At 42.5% G+C, this 13,126-nt stretch overlaps 1 protein-coding gene across 1 annotated transcript in view; it reads right to left on the minus strand.

The window, feature by feature from the left end:
- Positions 1-3,765: 3,765 nt before the first annotated feature.
- PECR (peroxisomal trans-2-enoyl-CoA reductase) overlaps positions 3,766-13,126 on the minus strand; it is a 31,769-nt gene continuing 22,408 nt past the window's right edge. Inside the window, exons 7-8 of the mRNA XM_041737340.1 lie at positions 7,683-7,794; positions 3,766-4,596 (exon numbers count right to left, since the gene is read on the minus strand). Coding sequence (XP_041593274.1) covers positions 4,511-4,596; positions 7,683-7,794 — 198 coding nt within the window. The 3' untranslated portion in view covers positions 3,766-4,510. The remainder of the gene's footprint in view (positions 4,597-7,682; positions 7,795-13,126) is intronic.

Below are 13,126 nucleotides of genomic sequence, written 5' to 3' on the forward strand. Positions count from 1 at the left end.
TCGAGTCCCACATCGGGCTCCCTGCATGGAGCCTGCTTCTCCCTCTGCCTATATGCCTCTGCCACTCTCTCTGTGTCTCTCATGAATAAATAAATAAAATCTTAAAAAAAAACAAAACAAAACCAGATGCTCCCTAGTCTCACGATCTAATACACGTTCCTGGAATATGGTTTCAAATCTTCCCACGAGTTGAGCAGATTTCAACCGGCAGCCACTTCAGTGAAGAGGTTGTGACTTGAAGTCTGGGCTCAATAGTGAACGGCCAAGAAACGACTCGTGAGAGCTTCTTGGTGCAAAAAGGTGATTTTATAGTAACTCAGGGCAGGAGCCTTGGGCAGAAGAGCTGCACCTGGCAGCCTGAGAGGTGGCTCTTAGACATTTGAGGCCTGTGGAGGGAGCGGCGGGGGAGATAACGTAGGTCTCCAAGGAATTTCCCTGTGCTGGAGGCTGGAGGCAGGGTCTTCTAGGACCTTCAAGATTTAACGATTGTCAAGGTGACGTCGCTTTTAGCCTTTGATGAAATATCCACATGAAGCTGGGAAGGCAGCTGTGAACTCCTCAAGGAGCGTCACGCCCTGCACGTCTCAGGGGTCGATGGGTGGGCTGCAGGCTGTAAGGTTTCATTTACACGACTTTTTTCTTTCTTCTCGTTAAAGTGAAACCCGTGCAAGCGAGGAGTGCAGAAGAGATGGAGGAGAGAAACTAAAGCCCAAGTGGAAACTCTGCAGCCAGGTCTCGGCTTCCCAAGAAGGCAGTGTCCAGGTAGGCTGGTGTTCCACAGTTAGCCCACAGTTAGCCCCTTCTTTGAGCCAAGCCTTGGGGTAGCACTGGAAATAAAAGGGGCCAACGGTAACTGTCTTACAGTCGTGGGATATAGGCATGTGGCAGCCCGGAAATGCACCGCTTGGGCCTTGGGGAACGTAATTATTAATTGCCGTCTCAGCTCAGGAGCTGCCCTTTATCTGCTATTCCCATATTCTCTCTCTCTCTCTCTCTTTTTTAAAGTAATCTCTATGCCCAATGTGGGGCTCAAACTCACCACTCTGAGATCAAGACTTGCATGCTCTATCAACTAAGCCGGCCAGGTGCCCCTGTTCCCATATTCTTTATAGTTCTCCTTACTTCTCACTAGCCAGTCTCTCATTACTCCCATCCCCTGTGCTAGCTAGCTCACAGATACCTATTCCAGGTAAGAATTGGCCATTCTTGGGATGCCTGGGGGGCTCAGCGGTTGAGCATCTGCCTTCAGCCCAGGGTGTGATCCTGGAGCCCCGGGATCAAGTCCCACGTCGGGCTCCCTGCATGGAGCCTGCTTCTCCTTCTGCCTGTGTCTCTGCCTCTATCTCTCTGTGTCTCTCATGAATAAATAAATAAAATCTTAAAAAAAAAAAAAAGAAACAAAGTCTGATCCATAGGCACAGAATCCCACACAACAGCATCCAATCAGGTGACTCACTTCCCAGTTAAAGGTGGGAGAGTGGGTCCCTGACTGTGAAACCATTGATTGTATCTCACACACTGTGCTTCTAGAAGCAGCCAGCCTCACAAAGGACTAGGACAACCAATGCACACATGACGTGCCAGCAAGCTTCTGAAAGGATGGAGTACCGTCTTTCAGGAGGCATTTCCCCAAAGGCTTTGGGACCATTTCTGGGAACCAATGAGTGGCAGAGGGAGTGGTTCTACTTACCACTTCCCATCCGTTTCTGGATTCTGCAGCACTGGAAGTCATGGTCCCAAAGGAGGCAACCCTCGCCAGGGGACACAGTAAGGTCCCACTGTGCTACGAACTGTGGTCGATCCCAGGGCACATTGGCCTGCTGTATTCAGGCACTAGCTGGTGAAAAAAAAGGAGTTGCCCTCACCAGCAGGAGGAGCAGAGCCACTTTTGTACAGTGAGGACAAGGAGTGCACATGTGGAACCCAGAGAACCTTCCAGGTGTCTCCTGGGACCCCTCTGCCCCCCACTGTGAAGGCTCACATGCAACAAATCTGGCCTAAGAAGAGATCTCTTTGCTGCAAGCTGAGATGCTTCCTGCCTACTCCTGTCCTTTTCTCTCTTTTACAACCGTCAGCCTGGCTCCACAGTCTGAAGGCTGCTGCTGACTTCCTGGGCTCCCTGCCCTCCACCTTCTGCAGGCACATTCCCCAAGTCTCATGCACACCTCATGCCATCTTGCCACCTGCTTCCCAGAGGACCTCAACTAGCACAGGCCATGAATGAAAAGAGCAGTGTGTGCGGGGGAGAGAGAACATCCACAAAGGTCGTCTTCTCAACGAACTCTTTTAACACGATTGATGATTAGAATTGTTTTTTTCCTCTAGATGTTTTTTTCTTTCTGTTATGCGCCTTTTGCACCATGATCTAAAGGGGTGCACCCCTTTAGGGCACCTAGAAGATTTGGGAGGTTTAAATTTGTGTGTGGCTTGATTCATGTTTCTCTCTCTTGCTCTTGTAAGCTCTGTGGGGGCAAGGTCCGTGGTTTTTTTTTTTTTCTTCCCAGTACCGCACACCCAATTCCTACCATAATGCTGAGCACACAGGGCCTCAAAATTATCGAGTGATTAAATTTATTCAGAAATATTTAGTCCACAACAAAACTTAGTACATGTAGTAGCAAAAGAACATTCCCGACAGGACACTATCATGAAATGTGCAGAAGTCCTGGGGAGTAGACTTATGACTCTAGAATACAGATGATGATCAGCTGTCCAATAATTGGTCTAACGGGAAGATCTAATAAGATGCAGCTAAGTCTCATGCTACGAGGGGTGGCCTCCATGCCTTTGGTAGAAATAAACAAGTGACAACACTGGAGATTTATAGGGCTGCCTGCAGTCATCAGCGTGAGGTAATCTGAAAAGCAAGCCCTGCCCTGTCTCTTCCATCTTCCACACCAACCTGCATTGGGGCTCGTCTGCTCTCTAACGTGGCTTGTGATTCTTAACAACTATGGTAATATCATGTCCAGAGGCCATTGTAACGTGTTGTCTAGAAGGAAAAGATTTCTGATCCTCCTCCACTAATAGCACGGACACCAAATGTACAGCTGAGTGTGTACTGTGACGCTGCACTTGGGCAAATCCAAGAGCGAGCGTCTCTTTAATGCTGCTCCGTAGGCATCTCCTTTGCCTCACCCTGGTCCTGGGCCTAGGTGGGAGCCTGGTAAAATGGCAGATTTGTGGGTCCCTTCCCAGAGAATAGGGAATTAGATACAGCTGTTGTCAACTTAATGATGGTTTGCTTCATGATATTTCAACTTTACTATGGTGTGAAAGTGGTAGGTTTTCAGTAGAAACTGTATTTCAAATTTTGAATTTATCCCAGGCTGGTGATAAGCAGGACACAGTCTCTCTCTCCCGATGTTGGGCAATGGCAGACAGCCGTAGCTCCCAGTCAGCCACACACTCAAGGGGGAAAATAACCAAGACACTGACAACCCCTCTGCACCCATACGCTGTTCTGGTTTTCACTTTCAGCACAGAACTCAATAAATTACATGCAACAGTCAACACTTGAATACCACATAGTCTGCGTGAGATGATCTCGCCCGAGTGTTCTGGGCATGTTTAAGGGAGACTAGGCTAAGCCACTGATGTTCACTAAGTTGGGTGTATTAATGCATTTTTGACTTGACAATATTATCAACTAACAATGGGTTTATCAGGAGATAACCCTTTAGAAGTCAAGGGAGATCTCTACGTTGCACTGAGAATTATTGATAAAGAAAAGAAAATATCTACTCGATGTCAAGAGGGAATAAGTCAATTGAAAGAGGTTTAATAAAAATGTACATAATTTATAAATGGCATTTCAGAAGTCAGAATCATTGCCCAAAAAAATCAGTTGAAAGCAGAATACTGAAGCCTAATACATGAAGCATGACATTTAATAATTGTTTTGCATACAAAAAAGAAACATGAAGAAAACTTGGAACTTAAGACACAAATCAAGTACTACCAAGAAATACTACATATAACTTCATTTTTCTTTTGAATTAAGAGGCTTCATACGAAGTTGATTTCATGAACAAAATAAATCACACATTGATAATTACCATAAAGTTTTATGGATCCAAAAGCATGATATCTACTATGAAATATGAGTCACTGTATATCTTTAGTTTGAAGAATCATCATGATGCCACAATTTAGATTTACTTCCCACCTCTACAATTAAATACTAAAACCTTTTGGGAGATCATGATACCTCTATTATCAATTTGAAATTGTTTCATTTTTCAAATATCTTTCTTAGAAATAAAAGGCACAATCACAATGTATGCTAAGCACCATTCCTAAAAAAGAAATCTTTAATCACATGGTGTTGGTTGGGGCTTAAAAATGCACTTATTTTGGGAATAGTTTTTGCATAAGCACAATTTGATAACGTTAAAAAGGCAGATAGTGATTGCTGCATACAAATTATTAGCTCCTGTAAAGTACCAAGGTGCATTCTTGATATATTAAGGCATTTGGAGACAAGAGATACCTCTATAGTTCCCTTAGCTTAGAGCTTGCTTTTACTCTTGAAAGTATTCTTCAAATGTTTGACATAGGAAATGTCCCCTGCTCCATCAGGCCAGTTGTCATGATCTGTTAAGGAAGTGGAAAACTTCATGTCAAGCGCAAACCTATAACCCTCCTTAGTCCCCTTAGTTTCCAACAAACCCCCTTATATTCCCTGGCTTACCCCTTTTCTCAGCAAGAAAAAATAAATCATTAGGACAACTGGCAAAGGTCTTGAGAAAATCCCGGTTTTGAGTCCCAGCCCTGCCATGCACTGGCTTTTTCAAATTTGGAGACGTTCCTCTTCCTGAGCCTGTTTCCTCATCGATTGCAGACACTTGTCTTCTAAAGTTGTGAAGATTAAACGTGACAGCCTATGTAGAGCACTTGGCTGCAGTCAGCCACTCAATACATACCACGTCCTTAGTAACCAGGATGACTTGAAAACCACGTGTGTACTTTGTACCAGGCACACATAGTTGCCTGCCCAGCATCTAGTCCCTCATCCTCTCTTTCCAAGTAAGCTTCCACTTCTACTTGGGAATCCATGAGGTTCTGGAAAGTGGCCCCACTTAGATCACCAACTGAGCTAAGTCAATCAGGGCACGCCATCCCCCTGGCTGTGGTTACTGGGTGAGGGTGGCCACTCACATAAGCTGGTCCAAAACAGAGTAGGTCTCAGAACTCTGCTAGAAATGCTGTAACAAAGTCATTCCCCTCCCCTCTCTCTGTCCAGCTGCCTGTGAACAAAGAAGCATGGGGCTTTCAGGGTGGCAGGCAGCCATCCTGCAACCAGCAGAGTCCGTCTTAAGATAAAGCCAACACTACAGAAAAGAAAAATTGTCCTGATGAGCTCAATGAGCAGATGATTCTGTTTGCTGTTCAGTGCTGTGGGCCAATAAATGCCTTTCCTGCTTAGGCCAGTGTGAGCTGCAGCTAAAAGCATCGTATCTGATACAGGGCTTTAAATGTGCATTACATTATCTAATTAAATACTCCCAACTGTTTACTCAGAAAATGCTGTAAGTGACCACACTTTGCAGAAAAGAAATCGGAAGCCTACAGAAATTAATTTTCCCAAGATCACACAGCTAGTAAGGGTCGAGTGGGGCTTCCACCCCAGGCCTTGTCACTCCAGAGCTGGCAATCTTAAAGAAAACACAGGACAGAAAGGCTCCCTATTTCCACTCGTTGTTTCGGGGAAATATATTCTTGAAAAATTGCTGTAGGGATCCCTGGGTGGCGCAGTGTTTTAGTGCCTGCCTTCAGCCCAGGGCGTGATCCTGGAGTCCCGGGATTGAGTCCCACATCGGGCTCCCTGCATGGAGCCTGCTTCTCCCTCTGCCTATGTCTCTGCCTCTCTCTCTCTCTGTGTCTCTCATGAGCAAATAAATATAAAATCTTAAAAAAAAAAAAAAAAGAGGTAGAAATAACTTTAAAAAAAAGAAAAATTGCTGCAGCTGATTTTGCCAAAAACTTAAAAAATAATTTTACAGCTAATAAATACAGTGTTTTGGACATCTAGGAGGTGCAGTCTGTTAAGCTTCTGGCTCTTGGTTTCAGCTCAGGTCATGATCACAAGGTGGTGAGAGGGAGACCCCACATCCAGCTCTGAGCTCAGCATGGAGTCTGCTTGAGATCCTCTCTCCTGCCCCTCCTCCTGCGCTCACTCTCTCAACTAAATAAAATCTTAAAAAACAAAAGTGTTGGGATTACAAAAGAAAATTATTTCACTGGAGGCCTGGAGAAGCAGCCACCTGGGGTTACTTTCCCTTTCTAAAAGAAAAGTGACAAATACCCTCCCGCCCTGGCCACTTTAAATACTATCTGAAAACTACTGCATAACAGGTCGGCATTTCTGTTTTTCAAAACATGAGCCTTAAAACCACGATATCTTATGCACATTACCACACTGATGTTATTAGTAAAGAAATATAGATGGGAGGGGGAAATAATAAATAATGTTGAAGTCCCATACTAATCATTTATTAATGCAAAGAAGGTCTGAAGCCTTGAGTAGATTGTTAGTACTCTTCTGTGGAAGAGGAACCTAGGTCCCTGCTATGAAATTAAAATACACATGTGGGGTACCTGGGTGGCACAGTCAGTTCAGTGTCCGACTAGGCCCTTGGTTTCAGTTCAGGTCTGATGTCAGGATAGTGAGATCGAGCCCCTTGTCGGACTCCACACTCAGTACAGAGTCTGCTGGAGACTTTCTCTCCCTCTCCCTCTGCCCCTCTCCCCTGCATGTGCATGTACTCTCTCTCTCTCACCGAAATAAATAAATCTTAAAAAAAAAATACACATGCATTACATCAGCTACATTTTAATTTGCTAGTAGCCACTTAACACTCTTTAGCAACAGTGAAAATACTTTTGAATTTTATATTTGTATGCAACATCTATATCTGGTCGAACCTTTTTTTTTTTAAGCTTTCATTTATTTATTCATAAGAGACACAGAGAGAGGGAGGCAGAGACACAGGCAGAGGGAGAAGCAGGCTCCCTGCGGGGAGCCCGATGTGGGACTCGACCCCAGGACCCCGGGATCATGCCCTGAGCCCAAGGCAGGTGCTCAACCACTAAGCCACCCAGGTGTCCCTGGTTGAGCCTTCTAAAACTACTGCTTTTGTATATTAAATATGGTTGAATACAGCAAAATCATATGGTCTCACTCAATATATGTATCCCAAAGATCACGTAAAATAGTACCGTGGACCCCACCCACATGAAAGAGATCATGAAACATGAGACACGGCACAGAGGGAAAGCGGCTCATCACAGAGCCACTGATTCGATCACGGGTTCAGATCACGGGAAAGAGGCAACGTTTAGGTCTAGATTAAATCTACATACAACCTTTTGCCTTTTCTATCTCCTCCTTATACATATATCATATCGAGTATATTTTTCAAGGTTAAAATTCCACCAACCTATGCACACACAGGCAATTTTAAAATATATAAAGCGATGTGCTACGATAAAAAATACTTAGATGTTTTCTTCGACTGGGAACATTTCCTTTAAAGATCCTATCAGGAAGATAAACATTTTGTACACTTTTGATGTGCCATGAGAGCCAACCCTAATCCTTTACACGTAACTGCTTAAGAAATTTTGAAAACCTGCACCTGCAAGGGCAGTTAGTGACGGCGCATCTCTTGAGGGCTCACCTGGTACGTCGAACATGTGCGTATACAGAGACTGGCCCCCGTCCACGTTCACCAACTGTCCAGTGATGAAGGAAGCTGCAGGGGACAGCAGGAAGCAGACCATCGAGGAGATCTGGAAACAGAAGCACACATGTGCGTACAGAAAAGCAGAGGCTCCCCACCGGGGGCTGCCTCCCCACCCAAGGAAACACATCTGGAAACACAACTGTAACATGAGTCCTGAAGTCGGTGTGCACCACAACCTGACAGCACATGGACAAATAAATGCCTTTTTCTATCTGAGAACCATTAAAAAACGTGACTAGCATGGCAGGAGGTGAAGGAACATTATAATATATAATATATTAATATATTAATAATAATATATTATTATAGAGGGTCAAATAAGCCACACAATGTGAATAAGCCAGGTGAACACATGGCTTGCTTCTTCCCGACAGCCCAGCTCCTCCCATCTATTGTTGCCCACCATAACCCACTTGTCCACACCATCCTGTGCCTTCTCTGTTCTTGTCCCTGAAATAGTCTGCGTGGTTACTCTGAATTGAGATGTGCTGTAAACACAAAATACACACTAGGTTTGGAAGACTTGGTATGGAGAGAAGAACACAAAGTCTACAGAAGAACATAAAATGATGTTTTAGATATACTGGATTGAGTAAAACCTTATTAATAATAATATATAATTATTTATATTATTATCTATTGTATATTAAATTACTATCACAATCTTCATTTCATTTCTTTTTACTTTTCTTAATGCGGATACTAGTTACCTTAGAATTACCGATATAACTACTACAGTAGGGGTCCCTGGGTGGCGCAGCGGTTTGGCGCCTGCCTTTGGCCCAGGGCGCGATCCTGGAGACCCGGGATCGAATCCCACATCAGGCTCCCGGCGCATGGAGCCTGCTTCTCCCTCTGCCTGTGTCTCTGCCTCTCTCTCTTTCTCTCTGTATGACTATCATAAATAAATAAAATTAAAAAAAAAAAAAAACTACTACAGTATTTCTACTGGACAGCAGTAGTGCAGATAATTTTTTAAAAAAGATTTTATGTATTTATTCATGAGAGACACACAGATAGAGGCAGTGACACAGGCAGAGGAAGAAGCAGGCTCCATGCAAAGAGCCCGATGTGGGACTCGATCCCGGGACTCCAGAATCAGGCCCTGAGCCAAAGGTAGATGCTCAACTGCTGGGCCACCCATGCATCCCTAGTGCAGGGAATTAATCATTGAAAACTTCCCCCACCCCTGAGAAGGGGCAGATAGTTCTGAGCTATGATAAAAACTAACCACCAGGACTGATTTGTATTAGCCTGTATGTATAATCAATCAATGACAACTCACCCCAAAAAGCTCCTTTCTGATGCCAGCCAAACAAGAACCCTCTCATCCCCATAACCATGACTTCCAGACCCCTAAAACCACACTTGCCCCCACCAAAAGAGAAAGAGTTCTAGTTTGCTCTGTTCAAGAGACTGTACCTGACCTGCAATAAATGTGGCTTTGTGCTGAATTTTGTTTGAAAGATTGACTGATGGCCTCCTGTATTTAGGATAAAAATAAGTACTTAATACATGTTCATAAAATGAAGGATCTTCATCCATCTCCTCCCTTAAAATGAAGGGATGTTGCATCACCCAGCTCCTGCTACAGCGTTTTGCCCACAGACCAGGCACCATTAAATGATACTGAACTGAACCGAAACCATGTGCTAGGTAAAAGATAAATATTCACGATGCCTGATTTACTTTGGGAGCTCAACGCGGAGCTAAACTGAACTAATACAATTTTTATAACTACCAAATTAACTAGGCACTATCGTACTATCTTCAGATAGGTTCTCCTTAACTTTCATTTTAACAAAATCCATTTGATGGATGGATTTGAGGCACCAAGCCATTCACAAGAGTTGTATCAATCAGTAAACATGATTAAAGGCTAGCAGTATCCTTTTTAATATCCTGTGTTACCAAGTGGGAACTACACATTAGCTTTTCTGCTCCATAGCGAAGTCTAACAGTTGAACTAGTCACTCTCTTCATGAAATACCATTTTTAACTTGAAAGAATGACTATCATACTATGGTTATTCACACCGGGATACTTGAACCACCCTTGCAGCCCAGGAATAAATCCCACTTGGTCATGGTGAATAATCCTTTTAAAGTACTATTGGATCCTATTGGCTAGTATCTTGGTGAGAATTTTGACATCCGTGTTCATCAGGGATGTTGGTCCCTAATTCTCTTTTTTGATGGGGTCTTTGGTTTTGGGATCAAGGTATTGCTGGCCACATAGAAAGAATTTGGAAGTTTTCCTTCCATTTCTATTTTTTGAAACAGCTTCAGAAGAATAGGTATTAATTCTCCTTTAAATATTTGGTCAAATTCTCCTTGGAAGCCATCTGGCCCTGGACCCTTGTTGTTGGGAGGTTTTTGATGACTGCTTCAATTTTCTTGCTGGTTATGGGTCTGTTCAGGTTTTCTATTTTTCCTGTTTCAGTTTTGGTAGTTTATTTTATTTTTTTAGTTTTTTAGTTTTGGTAGTTTATACATCTCTAGGAATGCATCCATTTCTTCCAGATTGCCTGATTTGTTAGCATATCGTTGCTCATTATATGTTCTTAAAATTGTATTTTTTCACTGTTGGTCATGATCTGTCCTCTTTTATTCGTGATTTTATTTATTTGAGTTCTTTCTCTTTCCTTTTGGTAAGTCTGGCCAGGGGTTAATCAATCTTATTAATTCTTTCAAAGAACCATCTCCTAGTTTCATTGATCTGTTCTACTGTTCTTTTGGTTTCCATTTCATTGATTTCTACTCTAATCTTTATCAACTTTCTTCTCCTGCTGGGTTTAGGCTTATAGACATGGAGGCTAAAAAGCATCCTACTGGAAAATGAATGGGTCAAGCAGGAAATTAAAGAAGAATTTTAAAAATTCATGGTAACAAATGGAAATAAAAACACAACTGTTCAAAACCTTTGGGATGCAGCAAAGGCAGTCCTAAGAGGGAAGGATATAGCAATACAAACCTTTCTCAAGGACAAGAAAGGTCTTAAATACACTTCCTAACCTTATACCTAAAGGAGCTGGAGAAAAACAGCAAATAAAACCTAAGCCCAGATAGGCTGGCAGCAGACCTATCCGCAGAGACCTGGTAGGCCAGAAAGGACTGCCATGATATATTCAGGGTGCTAAAGGAGAAAAACATGCAGCCAAGAATGATTTATCCAGCAAGGCTTGTCATTCAAAATAGGAGAGATAAAGAGTTCCAGGAGAAACAGAAACTAAAAGAATTTGTGGTTACTGAACCAGCCCTGCAAGAAATATTAAAGAGGATCCTTTAAACAAAAAGAGAGCCCAAAAGTAATATAGACCAGAAAGGAACAGAGACAATATACAGAAATAGTGACCTTGCAGGTAATACAATGGCACTAAATTCATATACATAAGGCTGCTGCCAGCCTTATGTTTCTACCCTTGTAGGTTACGGACCTCTTGTTGCAAGGGGCTTTCAGGATTTTCTCTTTGTCTCTGAGATTTGCAAGATTCACTACTATAGGTCAAGGTGCTGACCTATTTTTATTGATTTTGAGGTAGGTTCTCTGTGCCTCCTGGACTTGAATGCCCGTTTCCTTCCCCAGATTAGGGAAATTCTCAACTATAATTTGCTCAAATATACCTTCTGCCCCTCTTTTTCTTTCCTCTTCCTCTGAGATCTCAATTATTCTAATATTATTTTGCTTTATGGTATCACTTATCTCTTGAATTCTCCCTTTGTGATCCAGTAGTTGTTTATCTTTTTCTCAGCTTCTTTATTCTCTATCATTCAATATCACTAGTTCATGATATCTTCTATATCCAATTCTTTCTTCTTATTTATCCTAGCAGTTAGAGCCTCCACTTATTGCATCTCATTAATAGCCTTTTATATTTTGACTTGATTAGATTTTAATTCTTTTATTTCTCCATAAAGGGATTCTCTAGTGCCTTCTATGCTTTTTTCAAGCACAGATAGTATTTTTTTTTAAGATTTTATTTATTTGTTTATGAGAGACACACAGAGAGAGGCAGAGACATGGGCATAGGGAGAAGCAGGCTCCCCATAGGGAGCCTGATGCAGGACTCAATTCCCAGACCCCGGGATCATGCCCTGAGCCAAAGGCAGATGCTCAACCACTGAGCCATCCAGGCGTCCCCACATAGTATCTTTATGACGATTATTCTGAACTCTAACTCTGACATCCTACTTATATCTATATTGATTAGGTCCCTGGCAGTCAGTACTCCCTCTTGTTCTCTTTTTTTAGGTGAGTTTTTCCATTTTGTCATTCTTGTAGAAACCGGTTGCTTTTCTATTTGTAGAATTGCAGCAGTTCTCTTTTAGATCTCCAGCTGAGTTCACAGGTGTTCAGGACGATTTGATAGTTATCTAGCTGAATTCCTGGGACCAGACAAAACGAACTCCTCTGCCATCTTGGACTCCTCCCAAATGTGATCTTTTGATATTGTATAATGGATTGTGTGTCAACATCTAGAAGATTTCCATAACTTGGTGGACCAGTGTTTCCCAAAAAAAGAGCAATAACTGATATCACAAAATCATCTGTGGGTGAGAGATCTAATCAAAGTGCAAAGAAAGCCCAATGGATTTTAATGTAACTGATTACAAAAGGTTCACTGACATGGTTTGATATCCTCCTACATTGCAACCTTATCTTTAAGAAACAGCCACTTGGGATCCCTGGGTGGCGCAGCGGTTTGGCGCCTGCCTTTGGCCCAGGGCGCAATCCTGGAGACCAGGGATCTAATCCCACGTTGGGCTCCCGGTGCATGGAGCCTGCTTCTCCCTCTGCCTCTGTCTCTGCTTCTCTCTCTCTCTCTGACTATCATAAATAAATAAAAATTAAAAAAAAAAATAACAAAACACAGATTAAAAAAAAAAAAAGAAACAGCCACTTGTCAAACATCAAAGAATATCCACAATCATCTAAAAAGATTGCTAAAACACTCCTCCCTTTTCCAATTGTACATTTACATGAAGCTGGATTTTCTTCATATGCTTTAAACAGAACAACATATAGCAATATATGAAATGCAGACTCAGATGTGCGAGTCCAGTTTTATTCTGTTAAGCCATACATTAAAGTGACTTAAAAAGTGTAAAGCAAATGCAAAAAGATGGCTTTCTTTTGCTTTTCAAAATACAGCCATTTTTAATTAAAAATATTTATTCTTTAAAAAAAAATTTAGGGATGCCTTGTGTGGCTCAGCAGTTGAGTGTCTGCGTTCAGCCCAGGGTGTGATCCTGGGGTCCTGGGATCAAGTCCTACATTGGGCTCCCTGCATGGAGCCTGCTTCTCTCTCTGCCTGTGTCTCTGGCTCTCTCTCTGTGTCTCTCATGAATAAATAAATAAAATCTTCAAAAAAAAATTTA

The sequence above is a fragment of the Vulpes lagopus genome, chromosome 22 (assembly GCF_018345385.1).
Source record: "Vulpes lagopus strain Blue_001 chromosome 22, ASM1834538v1, whole genome shotgun sequence".
NCBI lineage: Eukaryota > Metazoa > Chordata > Mammalia > Carnivora > Canidae > Vulpes > Vulpes lagopus.